This window comes from Urocampus carinirostris, chromosome 2, assembly GCF_059441175.1.
Source record: "Urocampus carinirostris isolate Australia breed hairy pipefish chromosome 2, RoL_Ucar_1.0, whole genome shotgun sequence".
Lineage (NCBI taxonomy): Eukaryota > Metazoa > Chordata > Actinopteri > Syngnathiformes > Syngnathidae > Urocampus > Urocampus carinirostris.
Window position 1 is genome coordinate 59,134,869 of NC_142350.1, and position 24,411 is coordinate 59,159,279.

Below are 24,411 nucleotides of genomic sequence, written 5' to 3' on the forward strand. Positions count from 1 at the left end.
ATTCGCTTCTTAATTAGCAATTTCGAGCACAGATTTTTTTTGTGAGCTGGCTAGATTTTCTTGTGCGCGGAAAAGCTCTGGGTAGTGCGCAATTGCGCACACACGCAGTTTAGGGAACATTGGCATTGATGATTGTCCCTTGAAATGTAAGTTAGTTTAAATGACATTGACCCATACTACATTTTGAGGGTGCAGTAGTCAGAATTGAAGTTGAGAATCATATGAAATTAAATGATAGACTGTTTTAACCTGTTTTTGAGCTTTCAAATTAAAATGCACACCAATTTAGTAATAGAAAATACATTTTACGTTTTAAACATAGAGGAAATGCATCGAGAAACAATATGCATTGGTTTGAGAAGGTGTTAATCTACACAACATCGCTATCTAGTGGTAGTAACACGTCTGGAAAGGTAAAAAGAAAATGTTTTTAACCCGTGAATGAAAAACCTGTAGTAAAAGAGATTTCGGCACAGCAGTTTTAGTGCTGTTTTATCAGTGTGTAGCCTGTAACAGCTTCCAATGTGGGACGATTAATCATTAAGCATTGACCTTCTTTAAGACAGTATATTTATATGACTGCACCAACATCCGTTTGGCAAATAATATAAGAATTTATGAGTTCTGTGATTGCAATCTTTGCAGACGATGTTCAAAATCTTCCAGAGATGACGAAAGTATATCTGTCAACAAGGTTGGGTAGGGTTACTTTAATTTGATTACTTTCAATGACTTTTGGATTACTCCAATACCAAAGATGCTAATAAAAGCCAAAAGAAACTAAATATGAATAAAATGACTAAATTTTGTGCAGGCTTGGGGAGTAACGGAACACATAGAACGGCAAAAATGAGGTTGGCAAGCTGTTTGGATTGATTTTCATTTTGTTTCTGTCGCATTTTATGTTAGTTTTGCCGGAGATCAAAGAGATCAAAGCCAGGTGGGAGAGCTTACCACGTGTTGTGAGTCATAATTTTATTCATATTTAGTTTCTTTTGTCTTTTATTAGCATATTTGGTATTGGAGTCATCCAAAAGTAATTGAAAGTAATCAAGTTAAAGTAACCCTACCCAACCCTGTCTGTCAAGTGCTGTGATAAAATTCCTCCTAGTGTTGATAATGGTGATGTTAAATTGGCTGCATTCAACTGAACTAACATAAAGAGTACTTTACAAGTTATTCATAAACAAATAAATAAATGAATAAAGATATATACATTTAAAAATACATTTGAACTTTTCTTTAATATATATTAATCAACAGCCTTAGGGCTGCACGTCAGTGCAGTGGTTAGCGCGTGTGCGGCACAGTTCTGAGGTCATGGGATCAAACCTTCCTGTGTGGAGTTTGCATGTTCTCCCCGTGCTTGCTTGGGTTTCCTCCGGGCACTCCGGTTTCCTCCCACTTTCCAAAAACATGCATTAATTGGCCGGTCCAAATTGTCCCTAGCTGTGATAAGTTAAAAACCTGATTAGATTTGATGCGGAAATTGTAATTCATGCGTTTGTTACCTCCCGTCTCGATTACTGTAATGTACTACTCTCTGGTCTCCCGAAGTCTAGAATCAAGTCTCTTCAGCTGGTACAAAATGCCGCAGCGAGGCTCTTAACTAGGACAAAAAAGTACAATCACATAACACCGATTTTGGCTAACCTGCATTGGCTCCCAGTTAGCCTTAGATGTGATTTCAAGGTTCTCTTAGTATTATACAAAATCATACATGTACTTGCTCCCGCTTATCTTTCAGATCTGATTTGCCCCTATGTCCCGGTCCGAAGCCTACGATCTGAGAGTGCCAGTCTTCTGCTGATCCCAAGAGCAAATAAGTGTTCTGCTGGTTCGAGAGCGTTCTCCATCCGGGCTGTGGAATGCTCTCCCCCCTGAGATCCGATCTGCAACCTCAGTGGAAATGTTTAAATCTAAGCTTAAAACTCACTTCTACTCCATAGCATATGAATAACCTACTCTTCTCGTCGGCTGAAAAATAGTCTGTGTAATATAGTGTAATAATCTGTGAAGCCTTTTGAGACTCTTCGTGATTTAGGGCTATACAAATAAAAATGACTTGACTTGACTTGACCTGTGAATGAGCGAGTGAGTTGTCTGTCTCTGGGTGCCCTGCTACTGACTGGTGGGCAACCAGTTCAGGGTGTCCCCTGCCCACTGCCCAAAGATAGCTGGGATGGGCCCCAGCACCCCTGCGACCCTACTGAGGATAAGCGGTGCAGATAATGGCTGGATAACAGTGTTGGTTGGACATTGATTTTCATCTGTGCTGTACTGTCGCAGATGGCCAGTGGTGGAAATCCATATTGTGACTTATTTCAATACAATCGAACTATTTCAGTATTACAGTATTACATTCATTTTACATTTTTTAGTGGAGCTAGCAGATTTTAATTTACATTTTAATATAAGTTAAACACAATGCACTTTTAACTGAACTTAATATTCTTAAGTGCATCGTAGTGATCTTTATTTCATTATTCTTAAAACGTTGCAAATATAATATTTTTCCCATTTGTGTTAAAATGCCCAACTGGGTATAAAGTGCCTTGACAAAGACACCAGAGACAAAATTGTACACCTCCACAAGGCTGGGAAGGGCTACGGAACAATTGCCAAGCTGCTTGGTGAAAAAAGGTCCACTGTTGGAGTAATACTTAAGCTAAACATGAAGGTCCATCTCAATCGGAGTAGAACCCCAGGCAAGATATCGCCTCGTGGGGTCTCAATGATTCTATGAAACGTGAGGAATCGGCCCGGAACTACACAACAGGAGTTAGTCAATGACCTGAAAAAAGCTAGGACCACTGTTTCCAAGGTTACTGTAGGTAATACACTAAGACGTCATGATTTGAAAAACTGCATGGCACGACAGTTTCCCCTGCTTAAACCAGTAGATGTCAAGGCCCATCTTAAGTTTGCTTTTGACCATTTGGATAACACAGAGGAGTCATGGGAGAAAGTTTTGTGGTCAGATGAGACCAAAATACAACTTTTCGGTTATAATTCCACTAAGCCGGTTTGGAGAAAGAAGAATAAAGAGTACAATCTGAAGAACACTATCCTTATTGTGAAGCGTGGGGGTGGTAACATCATGCTTTGGGGGTGTTTTTCTGCACATGGGAAAAACGAGTGCACTCCATTTAAGAGAGGATGACTGGGGCCGTTTATTGTGAGATTTTGTGGGACAACATCCTACCATCAGTCAAAGCATTGAAGAGGGGTCGTGGCTGGGTCTTCCAACACGACAACGACCCGAAGCACACAGCCAGGAAAACCAAGGAGTGGCTCCATGAAAAATATATCAAGGTTCTAGCATGGCCTAGCCTGTCTCCAGACCTGAATCCAATCGAGAATCTTCGCTCAAACTCCGTGTTTCTCTGCGACAGCCCAGAAACCTGACTAATCTAGAGAAGATCTGTGTGGAGGAGTGGGCCAAGATCCTTCCTGCAGTGTGTGTAAACCTGATGAAAAACTACAGGAAACGTTTGACCTCTGTACAGTAATAGGAAATAAAGGCTACTGTATCAAATATTAACATTCATTTTCTTAGGTGTTCAAATACTTATTTGCAGCTATAACACACAAATACATTGTTAAAAAAATCATGCATTGTGATTTCTGGATTTTTCTTTTTAGTTTATCTCTCTCACAGTGGACATGCACCTACGATGAAAATTTCAGACCCCTCCATGATTTCTAAGTGGGAGAAATAGCAAAATAGCAGGGTGTTCAAATACTTATTTTCCTCACTCTATATACAGTAAGTACTCAAATACTGATCAAGCAATATCTTACGTACCGTAAATTCCGGACTATAAGCCGCTACTTTTTCCCCAAACCTTCAACCCTGCGGCTTATTCAGTGATGCGGCCAATTTATGAAATCTTTCTAACGGCCGCCAGCGGCGCTCGAGTACAAAAGGTAAGATTTAGACCGGTGGAATATATGCGCCAAGGACTGCAACTTCTTAGCATGTGCACACATTAAATTAGCGTAGACATATCCTCATAATGCAAATTGCAAAAAGAAAGGCACATGACGTAGCTTTCAAGCTAAAAGCAACGAGCAGTCCGATAAGGAAGGAAACAGAGCTACTGCACGTAAACTTCACTTTGCGAGCATGTTGCTGGCGTGTTTTTGAATACGGGGGCGCGGGACGACGTCTATATGACAGGAAGATGCGGACGGTTTACCGTGGTTTCTAGAAGTACGGTATATTTTTTTCAACAGACCCGTTTACTGTGTTGCGAGCGTGTTGCTAGTAGCGTTTTGCTACCCTTCACAGGGACGGTTTGGGATGAAAATTATAATATTATAATTAAAGCTTTGAAAACTCTCTTTGTAAATATGTGTAACCGATGTATAATATGTATTTGCACCTGTATATTTTTGTAATATATTTTTTTGAGACACTTATTCTGATATGTTTTGCCAATTAAAAAAGAGGGGCGGAGCAAACGCGGGCTGACGGGAAGTGGGGTGAAGGTGAGTGAGACCTGTTGTCGCGGCGGACAATAGTGGATATATATTTTTCCCACCCTTACCTTTGGAAATATAGACTTTTTTTCCTTGGATTAGTTTCAACGGGACCCGGACTCTGCAGGTCTGCATCAAGCTTTAATTACCGGTATCATTTTCTGTTCATTTTGCCGGCTGTAACTTTTGGACTGTGTACTTCATATTCAGTTACAATCGCGGGACTCAAATCTGCGCAAATTTTGTGATTGTGGTACATGTTTTAATGTGGGCGCATGCGGCTTATATACAGGTGCGGCTTGTGTAAGTACAAAATCGATTTTCCTATTAAAATGTGGTGGGTGCGGTTTATAATCAGTTGCGCTCTATAGTCCGGAATTTACTGTATTTATTTCATACTTCAAAACAACCATTCAACCAGACCATCAAATCATCAACAATGAATTATAATTGAGTCCGTCTACTCAGACAGTTAGTCTAGGTGTCCCCAGTTCGAGACCGAATGGAAACATAGATTTCCCTGAGGAGGTATGTTCGCCACCAGGCTGTATTTGCCCAAGACACACCACAAAAAATGGTGCCAATACTTACTTACTTATAATTTATTGTTGATGATTTAATGATCGGATTCAGTGGCTGTTTAGCACTAGGTTGTAGCAGTACTTTTACTTGATTAAAATTTTTGGCTACTCTACCTATCTCTTGTATTTAGTTGCTGCGTCTAACTTGGAATTCTGACGCAGAGAATTACGTAGCATTGTTTTGAGATAAAATCGGCATTGCATTGAGTAAGGAACAAAACTTTTCAAGTCTGAATCCTTGTTCTGCCCTGCAACTTGCAACTTGAGCGTCTATATTTAGCTGGCAAGTGTCAACTGTGGAGGTGGTCAACTGGTTGGGGGACGCAGCCGCGCCCTCCCTGTGAATGGAGCGCGCGCCGTGCGTAAAGTCCGACGCGTACCAGAACGCTACTTAAATCGCTCTTTCCTTTGGATATATTAGACAATCATTGAGTTGAATTTCGATATCGATTCAGTTGCGGCCATGACACGAGAAGAAGACCTAACTCGGATCGCTAAGAAGCTGGAAAAGATGGTGTCCAGAAACAAGACGGTGAGTGTTTAGGGTTACTGCAGCGGATCGCCTGCAGGTGGCGCGCTGTATCACAAAAGGTTGTTCTCTGTTTGAAGGCCTATTTTAATGAACTTGCACTAACATTGAAATACTAATTCCTAAGGGTGGATGATAAACACGTGTTTTTCGAGTGCGTGCATGGCGCACTTGTCAACGGGGCACTTTAACGTACGATCAACAGGTGTTTGCCAAACATTGATATCTTGGAACAGTTGTGTGTATAGATACAGTAGCCAAGTGCAGTCTGCCAAATTTTGCCCCTGTGTGTGTGTGAGTTGTATTTAGTGGAGTGAACATAAACAAGTAGGCAACAACCGTTTTCCTCAATGCACAGAGCAAGGGCACCCTTGCAAGTCGAGTCACTTTTATTTGAATGGACTTTAATCATAAAATATCTCAAAGGCAGGGTTGGGTAGGGTTACTTTAACTTGATTACTTTCAATTACTATTGGATTACTCCAATACCAAATATGCTAATTAAAGACAAAAAAAACTAAAAATGAATAAAATGACTACATTTTGTGCAGGCTTGGGGAGTAACGGAATACATGGAACGGCAAAAATAATGTTGGCAAGCTGTTTGGATTTATTTTCATTTCGTCTCTGTCACATTTTATGTTAGTTTTGCCGGGGATCAAAGATATCAAAGCCAGGAGAGAAAGCTTACCACGTGTTGTGAGTCATAATTTTGTTCATATTTAGTTTCTTTTGTCTTTTATTGGTATATTTGGTATTGGAGTAATCCAAAAGTAATTGAAAGTAATCAAGTTAAAGTAACCCAACCCAACCCTGCTCAAAGGACTGCACAATTGCACCATCCCTGATCTTATACCAACATGCAGGCGAGGAAAAACTCGAAACCCCCTCCTTCTAAAGCTCTCTCTCTGCCCCACCTTCTCTCTCTCTCTCTCTCTCTCTCTCTCCCCCTCTCTCCCCCACCTTCTCCCCCACTTCCCCCCTTCTCTCTCTCTCCCACCTTCTCTCTCTCCCCATCTTCTCTCTCTCTCTCCCACCTTCTCTTTCTCTCCCATCTTCTCTCTCTCTCTCTTCCCCACCTTCGCTCTCTCTCTTTCTCTCTGTGTCTTCCTCTCCCTCTCTCTCCCCCTGACCCTCTTTCTCTCTCTCTCCCCACCCTCTCTCTCTCGCCCCCACCCTCTCTCTCCCTCTTCCTTACTTTGTCTCTCTCTCCCCAACTCTCTAGCTCTCCCCTGCTCTCTCTCTCTCTCTCTCTCTCCCTCTCTCCGGCCCTCACGCTCTCTCTCTCCACTTTCTCTCTCTTTACCCCACTATCTCGTTCTATCCCTCTCTCTCCCCCTCTCTCTCTCTCCGACCCCCACCCTCTCTCTCCACCCTCTCTCTCTCTCACTCTCTCTCCCCCACTCTCTCTCCCTGACCCCCACTCTGCCTCATTCTCTCCTCCCCACTCTATCTCCCTGACTCTCTCTCTCATCCTGCACTCTCTCTCACTTTCCCGCTCTTTCTCTCTCTTTTTGTTCTCTCTCTCTCTCTCTCTCTCTCCTTCTCCCTCTCTCTCCCTCAAACTTATTAGTCCGCCCCGGTAATTTTTTTTTTGGGGCCCCCAGCTCAAATGAGTTTGAAAGCTCTGCATTAAAGAATCATCATTTGATGAAACTATATACCATGTCAATCTCACCAAAGAAAACGGTCATCCTTCTGTATCTTGTTTCGAGCAAATCAACACATTTTTCAATTGCGTATTTAAGGCTTATGTGTTTAAGTTGCTCAACTTTGCATGTTGCAGGAAGGGGCCATAGATCTGCTGAGGGAGCTGAAGAGTTTCACTATGACTCTTAAACTCCTCCAGGTAATACTCAAATTATTACTTTATAACTGTGTTTCCTCTGTTAAGTGAGTAAAACAAGAGCAAAATGTATGGTTGTATTGGTCTTAGGAGACAAGAATTGGCATGTCTGTGAATAGCATCAGGAAACACTGCGCGGACGAAGAAGTCATCGCTTTAGCAAAAGTCCTCATCAAAGAATGGAAAAGACTTTTGGGTACGTTGTGCATAGACCCCTCGTTGGGTCAATCAGTCGATGTCTGCGCTTGAACTTCCCTTGTGACAACCCGCAGACTCCGACCGGCTTCAAACGGAGAAAGTGGCCGAAGAAGAGGGCTGTTTCAACACTGGTGAAGCGACTGAGTCTCCAAATGGCTCCCCCAGGTTAGTCAATAGCTTAGCGCAGGTTTCCTGACCCAAAGAGCCATAAAAGCAAAAAATGTTTAAAACAGAAATTGAGAGAGCCACATCATATATTTTCAGACAAAAAATGAAAAAACTGCCAAACACGCTCTCAGGACAAAAGCTAATTCTTCAGCACATTTTAGTTCACTGTGTGGCATTTGATGATTTAATCAAATGTATGAAATGATAATAATGCCAAATCCTGTGTCCCAAACCAATGTAAATATTCCATTTACAATTTGTCTTCCACCTCCAGTTAAGAGTGTTGAGGCAATTTTTTTCCATGAAATGTGTCCTTAATAACGGTTTTAAAACAATGTGCATGCAAAGGTCTTTAGTAAAAATGTCACAAATTACTGTAAACGATAAGCATATCGTCATATTCACTCTCGGTGTAGACTGCGCTGAGCGAGAGAGAGAGAGAAGGAAGTGCCTTGCGCTGTGTGCAGGTATCCGCCCACCTGTACTGCTCACCCAATCAAAGTCGTTTGCCACCGTTTGTATTCATCAGTTTAAATGGTTTCTTATCGAAATTGTGCATTAAGTTGCTTCGGCTTTATATTGACCCAAATCGGGATGAAATCGTAATACAGTGGAACCTCGGTTCTCGACCATAATCCGTTCCAGAACCCTGTTTGAAAACCGATTTGTTCGATCACCGAAATCCTTTTTCCCATTAAAAATAATGTAAATCGTTTTAATCCGTTCCAACACCCGGAATGTTTACCTTGAATGTTTAACGTAAACTAAAGCTAACCCAGGCTAATCGTACGTTCGCGTTATCGTAATCTTCAGTGCGAAAGATTACGCTAACATGAACGTGTAAAAATAAAAAAATCAGGTCATTTACAAGTCATTTAGCGTCCCAACACCCTGAATGTTGGGCTCCATTCCAACACTTTGAATGTTTTGAATGTTTAACATAAACATGAAGCTAACCCAGGCTAATCATACGCTCGCGTTATCGTAATCTTCCGTACGAAAGATTACGCTAACATGAACGTGTAAAAATAAAAAAAAAGGATAAAGAAAATAATTGTGCATAGGATTTCTTACCTTTGTGGTGGTCAGCAGAAGGCGCAGGCAAGATCAGACACTCGCACACCTCCTTCATATTTTGCTATCATTTCTTTCTTAAATGCAATAGTTGTACGCACTACTTTTCTTTTTTCACCTTTGCTGCTTGCACTGACTTTCTTCGGAGGCATAATTAGGGGCTAAAACACTTGGTACACCTATATTAAAAGCGAAAGCAAAACGAAGCACATCCGCACGCGATAACAGTTGGTCACGAAAAGAGCGATCTAAACTCGTACGAAGCTCAGCATCGCACGCTAGCGTACGCACTCACGCTACCGGCGTTCGAACTCAGATTTTTTGACCGAACAGCAAAGCAAGAATTTCTCGAAATCTTTGTTCAGACTCCGTTTTGCTCGAACTGAGAGGCGTTCGAAAACCGAGGTTCCACTGTGGTTACATTTCATTTCGGAGCGATTTGTACTCATGAAAAGAGCCATATATGGCTCCCGAGCCATAGGTTCCCTACCCCTGGCTTAGCGCATAACATGAGTAAGTGTGCTGAGGCCTGACGCATTACAATACATCACTGTTTCTCTTAGGATGTAATAGATTACAAGGAAATACTTGTACTAGATTTCCTAAAAGCTGAGGGTTTTCTTATAAGAATGGAATATGAGGTCAACTGCTGTTTTAAAGGACCATTTAGGACAGGGGTGTCAAACTCATTTTAACTCGGGGGCCACACGATAGAACAAACATTCTCTCGGGGGCCGGACTGGTAGATTGAGAAAGAAAAATAGAAAGAAATAGGAGAAAGAGAGGGAGAGAACAAGAAAGTGTGTGGGACAAGAGAAAGAAAAATAGAGAGAGACAGAGAGAAACGGAGAGAGAGAATGTGAGAAACAAAGAGATAAAAAGAGAAATTGTGAGAGAGGGCGAAAGAAATCCAAAGAGAAATAGAAAGAGAGCAGGAGAAAAAAGAGGAAAGAAAGAGAGAATGGTAGAGGGGGAGAAGGGCAAAGCAAGAGAGATAGAAAAAGAGAGAAAAGAGAGAAAAGGAAAAAAGGAAGAGGGCAAAAGAAGGTAAAAAGACAGGGAGAAAGAGACAAAGAGATGAAGGAGAGAGAGAGAGAGAGAGAGAGAGAGAGAGAGAGAGAGTAAATTAATACAAGTACAGTGTCTTTGTTCGAGGCACCTGGCTTTGGCAACATCAAGTTTCAACCTGCAGCTTGTTTTTCTCTTGCGCTTCTCTGAGTGTTGTCTCGCGGGCCGGATTCAATCCCTTAGCGGGCCTGATCTGGCCCGCGGACCGCCTCTTTGACTAAATTTTAGGAGGATAGAGTGAAAATAATCAAAAGTGCTGAGTTAACCTAAGTTCATTAGTCGATGGTGTCCTCGATATAGTCTTTCCTCAACTCAACATTTTGTGACTGGTCTCGCGTTTAAGTTATGACATACTTAATTCAAATTTCAGGTAGCCTGGATTTCGTCTCTGCAGCATAAGTGTTGGTTTGTCATCAAATAAAATCATACCCAGGCTAAAATTCAGGATTTTATTAAAATAAATATCCATTTGATATGTTTCACCTGTGCGGTTATCAAAATTAGGGCTAAACTTGCTAAAGTTAGCATTTTTGGTCCAATATTTCCCTAATATTTCCGGTCTCATATTAGACCTTTAGTGATCAGTCGAGCTTAAGCTAGGAGGCCTGAGGCTAGCCGCTTCCTTGCTTGCTATAGATCTGCGAATGCAAAGTTTCTAATTTACGTTAATTTTAAAAACGCAGCCTAAGAAGGCACAGACAGAATACGAATATTGCATTCATTATCCATTTCATACTTGATGTTGAGTGAACGCAAATTTCTGAGTAGCACAAAAAAAACATTGACTGATTGAAAATACCTAATGGGTTTAAATTTATCTCCGTCTCCCTCTCCATCTGCCTTCCCCCCTCCCTCTTTTCCCACCCTCTCTCTCTTTCCCTCTCTCCCTCTCCATCTCTCTCTCTCCCTCCGTCTCTTTCTTTCTCCCTGTCTCTCCCCCTCCCTCCCTCTCCCTCCATCTCTCTTTCTCTCTCCCGCTCTCTCTCCTCCTTTCCCCCTCCTCTCTCCCTTTCTTCCCCCTCTTTTTTTCGTCTCTCTCTCTCACTCCATCTCTCTTTCTCTCTCCCGCTCCCTCTCCCTCTCCTCCTTTCCCCCTACCCTCTCCCTTTCTTTCCCCCCTCCCTCTCTCCCTCTCTCTCCCTTTTCCTCTCTTTCTCTTTCCCTCTCTCTCTCTCTCTCTTCCTCTATTTCTCTCTCTCTCCCTCTTTGCGTCTCTTCCTCTCTTCCTCTCTCAGCCTCTCTTTCTCCCTCTCTTCCTCACTCCCTCTCTCTCTCTCTCTTCATGTGTCTCCTTTCCCTCTTTCTCTATCCCTCCCTCTCTCTCCCCTTCTACATCTCTCTCTCACCTCTCACTCCATCTCTCTTTTCTCTCTCCCTCTGTCTTCCTCTTTCTCTCTCAGTCCCACCTCTCTTTCTCTTCCTCCTTCTCTCTCTCCATCTCCATCTCTCTCTCTCTCTCCATCTACATCTCTCTCTCTCGCCGACCCTCCCTCTCCCTCCCTATCCCTCTCTCTCTCTCTCTCTTTCTCTCTCATCATCCATTTTTCTTACCATTTCATGCTTGCTGTTGACTGAACGCAAATTTTTGAGTAGCTTGTGCATTATTTTCCAAGTGGGTATAAGATTGCGGAACCTTAATGAAAAAAGTGTCGCAAGTAGTCAATCGGCTGAAATTGAAGCACCCTAAAGCTAAAAAAAAAAGAAAAAGAAATAAGGCGTTTTTGCCCAATTTTTTCAGTCATTAGATGACCAAAGCCCCCAATTCCCACCCCTAATGCCGAGCGCCAAGCAGGGAGACAATGGGTACCATGTTCTAAGTCTTAGGTATGACTCGGATGAGGCTTGAGCCTGTGACCTCCCAGTCCTGGGGCAAGCGCCCATCCCTAAGGCCACCGAACCGCCAAGTAAGGCAGAGTTTTTGGGAACATCTGACCCCTGAGCAAAGTCTTGTGATAGTTCGACTTTACCATCATCAAATCACAGATTCCTTCATCTTTGACTTTTCAATAGTTGTCTCTCTTAATATTAAACAGGAAAAAAATGTACTCCCATAGACAGATATTGACACCAAAAGTCCATTGCTGCTATATTTCAAGAAAAATCAGGAAATGTTTTGTTGATTGTTAATATTGTCGGTCACAGGAGAATGGTCATCAAACCAAAACAAGACTCAGTACCCGATGTAAATCAGTCTATTAAAGACAGAAGAGAAAAATATGCTGATTCGCCCAAGAATAAAAGGGACCACCGGGACGATTGCAGCAGTGAAAAGCATCTGTATGCCAAACATCCAAAAGACTTCGTTAGAGAAGACTGTAAAAAGCTGAAAGAAATGGAAAACGACCGACTTGGGACGAAGCAGAAAGACCACTTAAACCAAACAAGAGAGTACGAGGATCCCAAAAAGTTCAGCAACTTGAAACCTAAAGACGAGAGCAGACACGAGCGGCCCTTGAGCAAACCCGTGAGTGGCATCTACAAGGAGAAGTCTGCGGGTGTTCAAACAGCCATATTTGAAAGGTGAGGAGCAAGAGCCCATTTTTAATCCTGTAAATAAGGTGGCTGGATGCTTCCAGGTGGATAAACACAATGAACCGGAAATGAAACAAAGGTTTGATTCATTTCTTCCCCCTGGCATAATAAAAAACGAACTATCCATGTTCCCAGTCAATGAAATGAAATGATCTGCATTGATATAGCGCTTTTCAAGTCAAGACTTCCCAAAGCGCTTTACAATGTGCTTCACATTTCCCAATAGCAGCCGTGCAGCTAACCTGCTTATTGGGGACATCAGGGGTTCAGTGTCTTACCCAGGGACACTTCGACATGTAACACGGACGAGCCGGGATTCGAACTGGGATCCTTGATCCCAAGACAAGCGCTCTACCTCCTGACCTACTGCCACCCCGGTAGTAAAGTATATTCACCTTTTTTTTTAAATTTTATTTTATTTTTATTTTATTTTTTTCAAAAAAAACAAATGACCATCGAGACCAAAATGATCTATCTATCTATCTACAGTATCTACTGTATTTATCTATCTATCTATCTATCTATCTATCTATCTATCTATCTATCTATCTATCTATCTATCTATCTACAGAATCTACAGTATATATCTATCTATCTATCTATCTACAGAATCTACAGTATCTATCTATCAATCTATCAATCTATCTATCTACAGAATCTACAGTATCTATCTATCTATCAATCTATCTATCTATCTATCTATCTATCTATCTATCTATCTATCTATCTATCTATCTATCTATCTATCTATCTATCTATCTATCTATCTATCTACAGAATCTACAGTATATATCTATCTATCTATCTATCTACAGAATCTACAGTATCTATCTATCAATCTATCAATCTATCTATCTACAGAATCTACAGTATCTATCTATCTATCAATCTATCTATCTATCTATCTATCTATCTATCTATCTATCTATCTATCTATCTATCTATCTACAGAATCTATCTATCTATCTATCTATCTATCTATCTATCTATCTATCTATCTATCTATCTATCTATCTATCTATCTATCTATCTATCTATCTATCTATCTATCTATCTATCTATCTATCTATCTATCTATCTATCTATAGAATCTACAGTATCTATCTACAGAATCTACAGTATCTATCTATCTATCTATCTATCTATCTATCTATCTATCTATCTATCTATCTATCTATCTATCTATCTATCTATCTATCTATCTATCTATCTATAGAATCTACAGTATCTATCTACAAAATCTACAGTATCTATCTATCTATCTATCTATCTATCTATCTATCTATCTATCTATCTATCTATCTATCTATCTATCTATCTATCTATCTATCTATCTATCTATCTATCTATCTATCTATCTATCTATCTATCTATCTATCAATCTATCTATCTATCTATCTATCTACAGAATCTACAGTATATATCTATCTATCTATCTATCTATCTACAGAATCTACAGTATCTATCTATCAATCTATCTATCTACAGAATCTACAGTATCTATCTATCAATCTATCTATCTATCTATCTATCTATCTATCTACAGAATCTACAGTATCTATCTATCTATCTATCTATCTATCTATCTATCTATCTATCTATCTATCTATCTATCTATCTATCTATCTATCTATCTATCTATCTATCTATCTATCTATCTATCTATCTATCTATAGAATCTACAGTATCTATCTACAGAATCTACAGTATCTATCTATCTATCTATCTATCTATCTATCTATCTATCTATCTATCTATCTATCTATCTATCTATCTATCTATCTATCTATCTATCTATCTATCTATCTATAGAATCTACAGTATCTATCTACAAAATCTACAGTATCTATCTATCTATCTATCTATCTATCTATCTATCTATCTATCTATCTATCTATCTATCTATCTATCAATCTATCAATCTATCCATCTATCTATCTATAGAATCTACAGTATCTATCTACAAAATCTACAGTATCTATCTATCTATCTATCTATCTATCTATCTATCTATCTATCTATCTATCTATCTATCTATCTATCTATCTATCTATCTATCTATCTATCTATCTATTTATCTATCTATCTATCTATCTATCTATCTATCTATCTATCTATCTATCTATCTATCTATCTATCTATCTATCTATCTATCTATCTATCTATCTATCTATCTATCTATCAATCTATCCATCTATCTATCTATAGAATCTACAGTATCTATCTACAAAATCTACAGTATCTATCTATCTATCTATCTATCTATCTATCTATCTATCTATCTATCTATCTATCTATCTATCTATCTATCTATCTATCTATCTATCTATCTATCTATCTATCTATCTATCTATCTATCTACAAAATCTACAGTATCTATCTATCTATCTATCTATCTATCTATCTATCTATCTATCTATCTATCTATCTATCTATCTATCTATCTATCTATCTATCTATCTATCTATCTATCTACAGAATCTACAGTATCTATCTACAAAATCTACAGTATCTATCTATCTATCTATCTATCTATCTATCTATCTATCTATCTATCTATCTATCTATCTATCTATCTATCTATCTATCAATCTATCCATCTATCTATCAATCTATCCATCTATCTATCTATAGAATCTACAGTATCTATCTACAAAATCTACAGTATCTATCTATCTATCTATCTATCTATCTATCTATCTATCTATCTATCTATCTATCTATCTATCTATCTATCTATCTATCTATCTATCTATCTATCTATCTATCTATAGAATCTATCTACAAAATCTACAGTATCTATCTATCTATCTATCTATCTATCTATCTATCTATCTATCTATCTATCTATCTATCTATCTATCTATCTACAGAATCTACAGTATCTATCTACAAAATCTACAGTATCTATCTATCTATCTATCTATCTATCTATCTATCTATCTATCTATCTATCTATCTATCTATCTATCTATCTATCTATCTAGATACAGTATCTACTGTATCTATCTATTTATCAATCTATCTATCTACACACTGCGGTCTCCTGAACCCAAGACGAGCGCGCTACCTCCTGAGCCACTGCTGCGTTTTTCAACCAACTTGCGGTGGTACATTATTCTGCCATGAGAACTTGTCTGGTGTGCCGCATTGAATTGTCCTATCTCAAATAATTAGCAATAAGTTCATAATTGCTGACAAACAGTAGCAGGGCGGGTGTTTCAGTTATCGGCAGACTAAAGCTTTATGTATCCAGTAGGTGGCAGCAGATTGTTATTTCTATAATCAAAATTTTGGGTTGCCAACCCCTGGACTAAAGAGTTAAAAGGAATCTGGAGCTGTAACTCAGGAGTTAAAACTACTATGTTAAAGAATTGAATTTGCTCTGTCCCAAGGGTTGACTCAAGAGCAATGTTCCCTCTAATTTTCCACGAGCCTGAGCGTTCACACAAAGTCGATGAGCAACGCTTGAAACAACAGTGGGCAACGGCAATCCCAAGTGTGGCAACTAAGTCATTATCAAACATGTCCAAAACTTGACATCAAGTTACATTTTGCTGAGTTTCCGGCACTTTTGAATGAATTGATTAATGTATTATTGCAAAAGGTTTTTACAACAATTCTTTCACAAGATTTTTTTTTTTCCTGGTATCTTTTGACGCATAATACTAACATTTTTTGGGGCTTATTAGTCGGTTGCAAGATACAGAACTGTATTTAATCACATTTTTTAGTGGAAGTACAATGTTGGCAACAAGATTGACTTGGTATAATTGGAAATTATTTGAATGCAACACAAACTTTTTCTTCTTTTTCCTTGTTTTCTATCTTTTTAAAATTCCTTTAAAAAAAATCTCATTGTGGTTATTTTTTCCTAGCTGTTACTTTTATCTTTTTGCTCTCTATTTACTTTTTTTCCTTTGTTTTTTTCTGGCTTTTTTTCTGAAATTTTCCTTCTTATTTCTCTTTCTTTTGTTTCTTTTTTCTCAGCTTTTCACTCCTTTTTTATTTTGGATAATTTTTTTTCTTTTTTGTTCTATTTCCCCCCTTCCTTTAAGTCATTTTGTGCACAATTTTACATAATGTTTGGTTGTGTAGGGATTAAAGAAGGAAAAACAACCTCAAGAGCCGTTTGGAGCCGAAAAACCGGTTCTCTCTAGTCAGCCGAGCCGAAGAAGCCGGTTCTCGAAAAACTCTACTGACTTTACAGTACTTTTCAACTTCGTTCGACATTGACTTCAAAATACCGCATTTAGGACACAACGTGAGGGGAACCCGTGTATTTTTACCTTCATGCACTGTAACTTTGACTTAATTCGCTTCTTAATTAACAATTTCGAGTCCTGATTTTTGTGCGCTGGCTAGATTTATGTGCACTGAGAATGTGCAGGCAGTGCGCGATTACGCACACGCGCAGCTCAGAGGGAACATTGCTCAAGAGGTAAAGCTTTAACTTTTAATATTGGTAGTATGGTTACATTTGTGTTTTTTGTGTGTGTTTTACATTCATCTCATCTCATCTCATCAGCTACACCGCTTATCCTCAGTAGGGTCGCGGGGGTGCTGGAGCCCATCCCAGCAATCATCGGGCAGTGGGCAGGGGACACCCTGAACTGGTTGCCAGCCAATCGCAGGGCACACGGGGACAGACAACTCACTCGCCCATTCACACCTAGGGACAATTTGGACCGGCCAATTCACCTGAAATGCATGTTTTTGGAATGTGGGAGGAAACCGGAGTGCCCGGAGGAAACCCACGCAAGCACGGGGAGAACATACAAACACCGCACAGGAAGTCTGGAACTGGATTTGAACCCACGCAGGAGGTTCCCAAGACATGTGCCGCACATGCGCTAACCACTGCGCCGCCGTGCTGCCCTGTGTCACATTTGAATAATTTAATTTAGGAATTCTGGTCTGCCACATTTTCCCAATTCGGAAAGAATGTGTGACATCACGGTGACCAGAGCCCGCCAAGGCATAAGCGAGCTAAGCGGCAGCTAAGGGCCCCGCAACCACTAGGGGGCCCCCAAGAGGTGTTAACTCTTCGTGATACAGGGCTATACAAATAAAAATGACTTGACTTGACTTGACTTGACTTGACTTGACTTGACTTGACTTAACTTTTTTGGTCCGACCCCATTGTGACTTTCTGTGTCCACTTAAAAATACTTCTACAAAAATATAACAAAAATCCTACACAATAACTACAAAACTAAATATAGTGCTTAAAAGCAAGGACCTCATATATTATTTTAGAATAGAATATAATAGAATAGAATATACCTTTATTGTCATTGTTACAAAATGGGTTAACATATTGTGACAACGAAATTGGGCATGACACTCCAGTTTTACACATTCACAGTGAGGTATGAGCCAAGAAGATAAAGGAACAGAGAAGATAAGGTTATAAAACAAGGGGGATAAGGCTATAGTTATAATTTACATGGTATTTACACAAGAAATGTCGGCATGTGGGATGTTACATACAGTGTTGTCATGATACCGTTGGTATCGTAAGGGTTGTGCAATATTGCATTTGGTGCAAAGTCATCATAGTGCAAAAAATAGTCAGCATATGCATTGGTGCAAACATAGACAACATAGTGCAGAAAAAAGGAAATGGTCAGACATTGCGCAAGGTGCTTTCATTCTGAATCCATATTCCTAACCAAATTGTCAATCATCATTTGAATCAGTCACTATTGGCTAAAGTTATTCGGAGGTAAAGGGGGCGGATCCTTTTTATCATTTACAAGCTCGCATAGGCTAAAGGGGCGAAACAAAGCCTGCAATTGGCCGAAAAAGATGAATGTGAATCACAAGTTGGGTTGTACTACGGCATAGAGAATTTTTTTTTACTATTCTGTATTTGTAAATATTTTACTCTCCTGGATTTACAACACTCACGGTTGTCAGAAGACCATGGTTACGTATCATTATTGAACGTGATGGCTGCAAGAGAACTTAGGTGAGCTATGCGGCTTTATATTTTCCAGGTATCTTGTTTTAGAACGATCTTGATGTTTCTGTGATGAGTCTATTTTCAAACTACATTCAATTCAAAGTGTTTATTCTCATATGCACAGTAAAGAACCCTCGTTTCTCTGCACAATCAAATTATTACTTTGCTGTCCACACAGTTTCCAGCAAAAAATAAAATGGAAACTAAGAAATGTTTGGCATTTCTTGAATCCCAAGACTTTAACCTTCCGAATGATATGTGGAACGATACAAGTGGTAATCCTCTTTCCAGGATGACCAGTATGCAATGGATTCAGAATTGGGTAACAGTACACAAAACATAGTAAACATCAATAAAAGAAAACAAAAGGTAATATGTTGAAATTTGTCCACAAAGTGCATGACCGCAGCGAAACCTCCACTTGTAAAATTGCCCGTAGATCATTCCAAAAAAATCCTCTCATTTCAGGAAAGGAGTTCTAGACAGCACCGTCCTCTACCCCACCCGCATCCCCTCACCTCCACGGCCAGCTCGACCCGTACTCCCAATTAAGCGGCCCCCTGTAGACGCAAACAGAGAGAGGTCAGCCTCCTGTTCTAAAGTGCATGATGGACTTGTTATTCTGTGCTCCAGAGCATGCTGCATGCCCCCAGAGCCTCGGCAAGTCTTTACCGGGAGCATGTCTTGTCTCCCGGAGGCACGCTGGAGGCAAAATAGCCGCCTTGACTTGTGAAATTTGTTCAGGAAGGATGGCAAAAACCCCTCGCTGGGTCCAACTCGCAGGCTTACCTCCCCCAAGGCCAATCGCTCTTCACTGGACTCAAAGAAAGAGAGGTCAGGCACGCGTGCATGGTTGTGCAGCAATGTTCCCTGTAATTTTCCTTACGGGTCTGAGCGTTCACACAAAGTCGGTGAGCAACGCTTGAAACAACAGTGAGCAACCATAATCCCAAGTGAGGCAAGATAATTATCAAACATGTCCAAAACTTGACATCACGTTACATTTTGCTGAGTTTCCGGCAATGCAAAATTATTTTTCTCTTTTGAATGAATGGACTCATGTACTATTGCAAAGGTTGTACGGCCTACAAACGTCATTTGTTCTTACAATTCTTTCACAAGATATCCATTTCTTTTTATTTCCTGATATATTTTGTCGCATAATATTAACATTTTTGGGGGCTTATTTAGTCGGTTGTAAGATACAGAACTGTACTTAATCACATTTTTTAGTGGAAGTACAATGTTGGCAACAAGATTCACTTGATATAATTGGAAATTATTTAAATGCAACATAAACGTTTTCTTCTTTATTCTGTGTTTTTTTCTACTTTTTTTTAAATTCCTTTAAAAAATCTCATTGTGTTTACTTTTTCCGAGCTGTTACTTTTTTAGTTTTGTTCTCTATTTATTTTTTCCTACATTTCTTTCTTTTCTTTTTTTTCTGGCTTTTTTCTAAATTTGTCCTTCTTTTTTTCTTTTCCTTTTTTTCTCAGCTTTTCACTACTTTTTCATTTTGGTATTTTTTTCTTTTTTGTTCTATTCCCCCTTCCTTTAAGTCATTTTGTGCATAATTCTACATAATATTTGGTCATTTTGGGATTAAAGAAGCAAAATCAACACTAAGAGCTGTTTAGGACCCGAAAGAGCCAGTTCCTTTTAGTGAGCCGAGCCGAAGAAGCCGGTTCTCTACTAACTTTACTCAACTTCGTTCTACTTCGACTCAACTTCAAAATACCGCATTTAGGACACAACGTCAGGGGAATCCGTGTATTTTTACCTTCATGCACTGTAACTTTGACTTAAGTCGCTTCTTAATTAGTAATTTTGAGCACTCGTTTTTGTGCGCTGGATAGATTTTCTTGTGCGCTGAGAATGTGCGAGTAGTGCGCAATTGCGCACGCGCGCAGCTTAGAGGGAACACTGTTGTGCAGTGAACACATTTTAAAAAGCTGACGTCTTCTTCACATTAGGAAAGTTCCAAAAGAACCAAACACTCCATGGACTCCGTTTACCTTTAACCACCATCCCCCACCTGCGAGGTCAGAGCGGTCTAAAGGTGGCATATACCTGTACTCCCGACACTCTTGGCTTAAGCTTTCTTGTCTTTTTAGAAAAGAACCCCCAGATCCAAACGCTCCTCTACCTCCATTGCCACTTCATCTCCACCCCCCTCCTGCGCCCAAACGCCCCTCGCTGGATGGGAAAAAGGAAAGGTGGGCTTCGGATCATAACGGGTCAAAGCTGCAGGGGATGCAACACTTTAAAGCATTTTTATGTTTTATGCCTCAGGAAGGATACCGCAGACTTGGAAATGGACTCCCAGAAGAGTTCAAATTGCGTGAAGAGAGTCAGGTTGGAGAAGTGAAACAATCATTTCCAGAGTTCTGAATCCATATTCAATTCAAACTCAAAGTGTTTATTGTCATATGCACAGTAAAGAACCACGATTCCCTGCCCAATTAAATTCTTACTTTGCTGTCCACACAGTTGCCAGAGCAAAAAAACAAAGAAACTATATACCGTAAATTCCGGACTATAGAGCGCACCTGATTATAAGCCGCACCCACCACATTTTAAGAGGAAAAACGATTTTGTACATACACAAGCCGCACCTGTATATAAGCCGCATGCGCCCACATTTAAACATGTAACACAAACACAAAATTAGCCCAAACCTGACTTCGAGTCCCGCGATTGAGACTAAATGTCCTTCATTAAAGTCCAAAGTCCAAAAATCACAGCCGGCAAAATGAACGGAAACTGATACTGGTACTTAAGGTTCGATGCAGACCTGCAGAGTCCGGGTCCCGTTGAAAGTAATCCAAGAAAAAAAGTGTATATTTCCAAAGGTAAGGGTGGGAAAAATATATCAGATGAACACATTTACTCACGCACTCCTTTTTCTTTAACCAACTTTTTACCCCCTCTTCTTTCCTTGTCTGTCCCTCAACTTTAGCGGTCCCCACTCGGCACCCCGCGTTTGTTCCGCCCCTCCTTTTTCGTTCACCCGTGCAAAACATATCAGAATAACTGTCTAAAATAAATACAAATAAATACATTACAAAAATATACAGTTGCTAATACATATTATACATGGGTTACACATATTTATAAAGAAAGACGGTACACCGAGAGAGTTTTCAAAGCTTTAATAATAATAATAATGCTTTGACAATGGTAGCAACACTCGAGCGCCGCTAGCGGCCATTAGAAAAATTACATAAATTGGCCGCATCACTGAATAAGCCGCAGGGTTGAAAGTTAGGGAAAAAAGTAGCGGCTTATAGTCCGGAATTTACGGTACGTCTATACCTAAAAGAATATTCCGGATATTAAAAAGATAAAATACAAGATAAACTCAAGGTGAGTTAAGAAAATAATATAGAAATAAGTATGGTCCAGTTTTAAGCGTCTGTGTTGAAATAATGTTGACATATATAAAGGCAGAGATACATTTGTATGGAGCTCAGTTAGGAACATGAGAGAACTTCAAACTGTTTTTTTGGGGGACGAGAAACTTTCTCTTTCGAAAGTTATCTCTTCTAGAGAATTTCTTGATACAATGACAAACATCGGATTGTTTTTCTCATCATAAGTCAAGCCATGTTTATTTGTATAGCCCTTAATCACGCTACGATTAGGACCAGAATGGAGACAGGACCCACTTGCGTTACGTTTCACTCAGTTTTATTGGGAAGAAAGGAAAGGATTGCACCCACGATCCGGTGATCGCTGGTCGCAGGAAGCAGGTCGCTCTGAACGCGGAAGTGGGAGTTCCGTGGCGAGCGATGGCGGTGTCAGGAACGGAAAAAAAACGGGTCAGTAGCCGGGACAGGAGAGCAAAAAACATGGTCTGGATCAGCAACGAGTCGAAAGCCAGGAGAGTAGACATGGTCAGGATCAAAAAACGGGTCGAAGCCGGGGAACAGACGGGCGCAGAAACAGGTGTGAGTCAGGGTCGAAAAAAGCTTGCCTAGAGTAAACTGAGGTTCACAGACAGACTGACAACAGGTGACAGATAGACGTCGATTCAAATAGGGACAGGGAGCCAATTCAGGGAGTCCAAGGCAGTTGGCGCCAAACGGGTGGGCACAGGTGCTTCACATCAATAATCATGACACCTACTACAGTGTAGGTATTTTTTCTAGCTTTAATTTTGAAAATCGTTACGATTGAAACGAATTTTTTACTGCAATCAGTAAACACATTTACCTCCAGGCGTTGCTGGTGCTCCACCATAAATCTTTTTTCTTTGAAGGGTACTAAAACTTGATACATTGATAACAATTCAATTACCTTATTACTTTAAGTTATTCGAGTTCTGATATGAATTACTAATCCCAAGAAAATGGATTCGATGAACCAGATCGATTGAAATGGCACAAACAATTTAATAACTGAACCCCTAATACATATATATATATATATATATATATATATATATATATGTACAAACCTATTTTTTGCGGCTCCAAACACGTGTTTTTGGTCCAATATACAGGGAGTGCAGAATTATTAGGCAAGTTGTATTTTTGAGGATTAATTTTATTATTGAACAACAACCATGTTCTTAATGAACCCAAAAGTCTCATTAATATCAAAGCTGAATATTTTGGAAGTTGGAGTGGGGCTTTTTTAGTTTTAGCTATTTTAGGAGGATATCTGTGTGTGCAGGTGACTATTACTGTGCATAATTATTAGGCAACTTAACAAAAAACAAATGTATACCCATTTCAATTATTTATTTTCATCAGGGAAACCAATATAACAGCTCAACATTCTGACATTCAAAAACAAAACAAAAACAAATCAGTGACCAATATAGCCACCTTTCTTTGCAAGGACACTCAAAAGCCTGCCATCCATGGATTCTGTCAGTGCTTTGATCTGTTCACGATCAACATTGCGTGCAGCAGCAACCACAGCCTCCCAGACACTGTTCAGAGAGGTGTACTGTTTTCCCTCCTTGTAAATCTCACATTTGATGAGGGACCACAGGTTCTCTATGGGGTTCAGATCAGGTGAACAAGGAGGCCATGTCATTAGTTTTTCTTCTTTTAGACCCTTTCTTGCCAGCCACGCTGTGGAGTACTTGGATGCGTGTGATGGAGCGTTGTCCTGCATGAAAATCATGTTTTTCTTGAAGGATGCGGACTTCTTCCTGTACCACTGCTTGAAGAAGGTGTCTTCCAGAAACTGGCAGTAGGACTGGGAGTTGAGCTTGAGTCCATCCTCAACCCGAAAAGGCCCCACAAGCTCATCTTTGATGATACCAGCCCATACCAGTACCCCACCTCCACCTTGCTGGCGTCTGAGGCGGACTGGAGCTCTCTGCCCTTTACCGATCCAGCCACGGGCCCATCCATCTGGCCCATCAAGACTCACTCTCATTTCATCAGTCCATAAAACCTTAGAAAAATCCGTCTTGAGATTTTTCTTGGCCCAGTCTTGACGTTTCAGCTTGTGTGTCTTGTTCAGTGGTGGTCGTTTTTCAGCCTTTCTTACCTTGGCCATGTCTCTGAGCATTGCACACCTTGTGCTTTTGGGCACTCCAGTGATGTTGCAGCTCTGAAATATGGCAAAACTGGTGGCAAGTGGCATCTTGGCAGCTGTACGCTTGACTTTTCTCAGTTCACGGGCAGTTATTTTGCGTCTTGGTTTTTCTACACGCTTCTTGCGACCCTGTTGACTATTTTGAATGTAACGCTTGATTGTTCGATGATCACGCTTCAGAAGCTTGGCAATTTTAAGAGTGCTGCATCCCTCTGCAAGACATCTCACTATTTTTTGACTTTTCAGAGCCTGTCAAGTCCCTCTTCTGACCCATTTTGCCAAAGGAAAGGAAGTTGCCTAATAATTATGCACACCTGATATAGGGTGTTGATGTCATTAGACCACACCCCTTCTCATTACAGAGATGCACATCACCTGATATGCTTAATTGGTAGTAGGCTTTCGA

General features: G+C 40.0%; 1 protein-coding gene across 1 annotated transcript in view; it reads left to right on the forward strand.

Moving 5' to 3' along the window:
• The first annotated feature begins 5,529 nt into the window (after positions 1 to 5,529).
• The window catches only part of tcea3 (transcription elongation factor A (SII), 3), a 32,579-nt gene continuing 13,697 nt past the window's right edge, over positions 5,530 to 24,411 (forward strand). The window contains exons 1-9 of the mRNA XM_088328109.1: positions 5,530 to 5,598; positions 7,382 to 7,444; positions 7,532 to 7,637; positions 7,714 to 7,804; positions 12,092 to 12,469; positions 18,918 to 19,031; positions 19,194 to 19,283; positions 20,423 to 20,665; positions 20,742 to 20,804. Of these exons, the coding sequence (XP_088184235.1) occupies positions 5,530 to 5,598; positions 7,382 to 7,444; positions 7,532 to 7,637; positions 7,714 to 7,804; positions 12,092 to 12,469; positions 18,918 to 19,031; positions 19,194 to 19,283; positions 20,423 to 20,665; positions 20,742 to 20,804 (1,217 nt within the window). The remainder of the gene's footprint in view (positions 5,599 to 7,381; positions 7,445 to 7,531; positions 7,638 to 7,713; positions 7,805 to 12,091; positions 12,470 to 18,917; positions 19,032 to 19,193; positions 19,284 to 20,422; positions 20,666 to 20,741; positions 20,805 to 24,411) is intronic.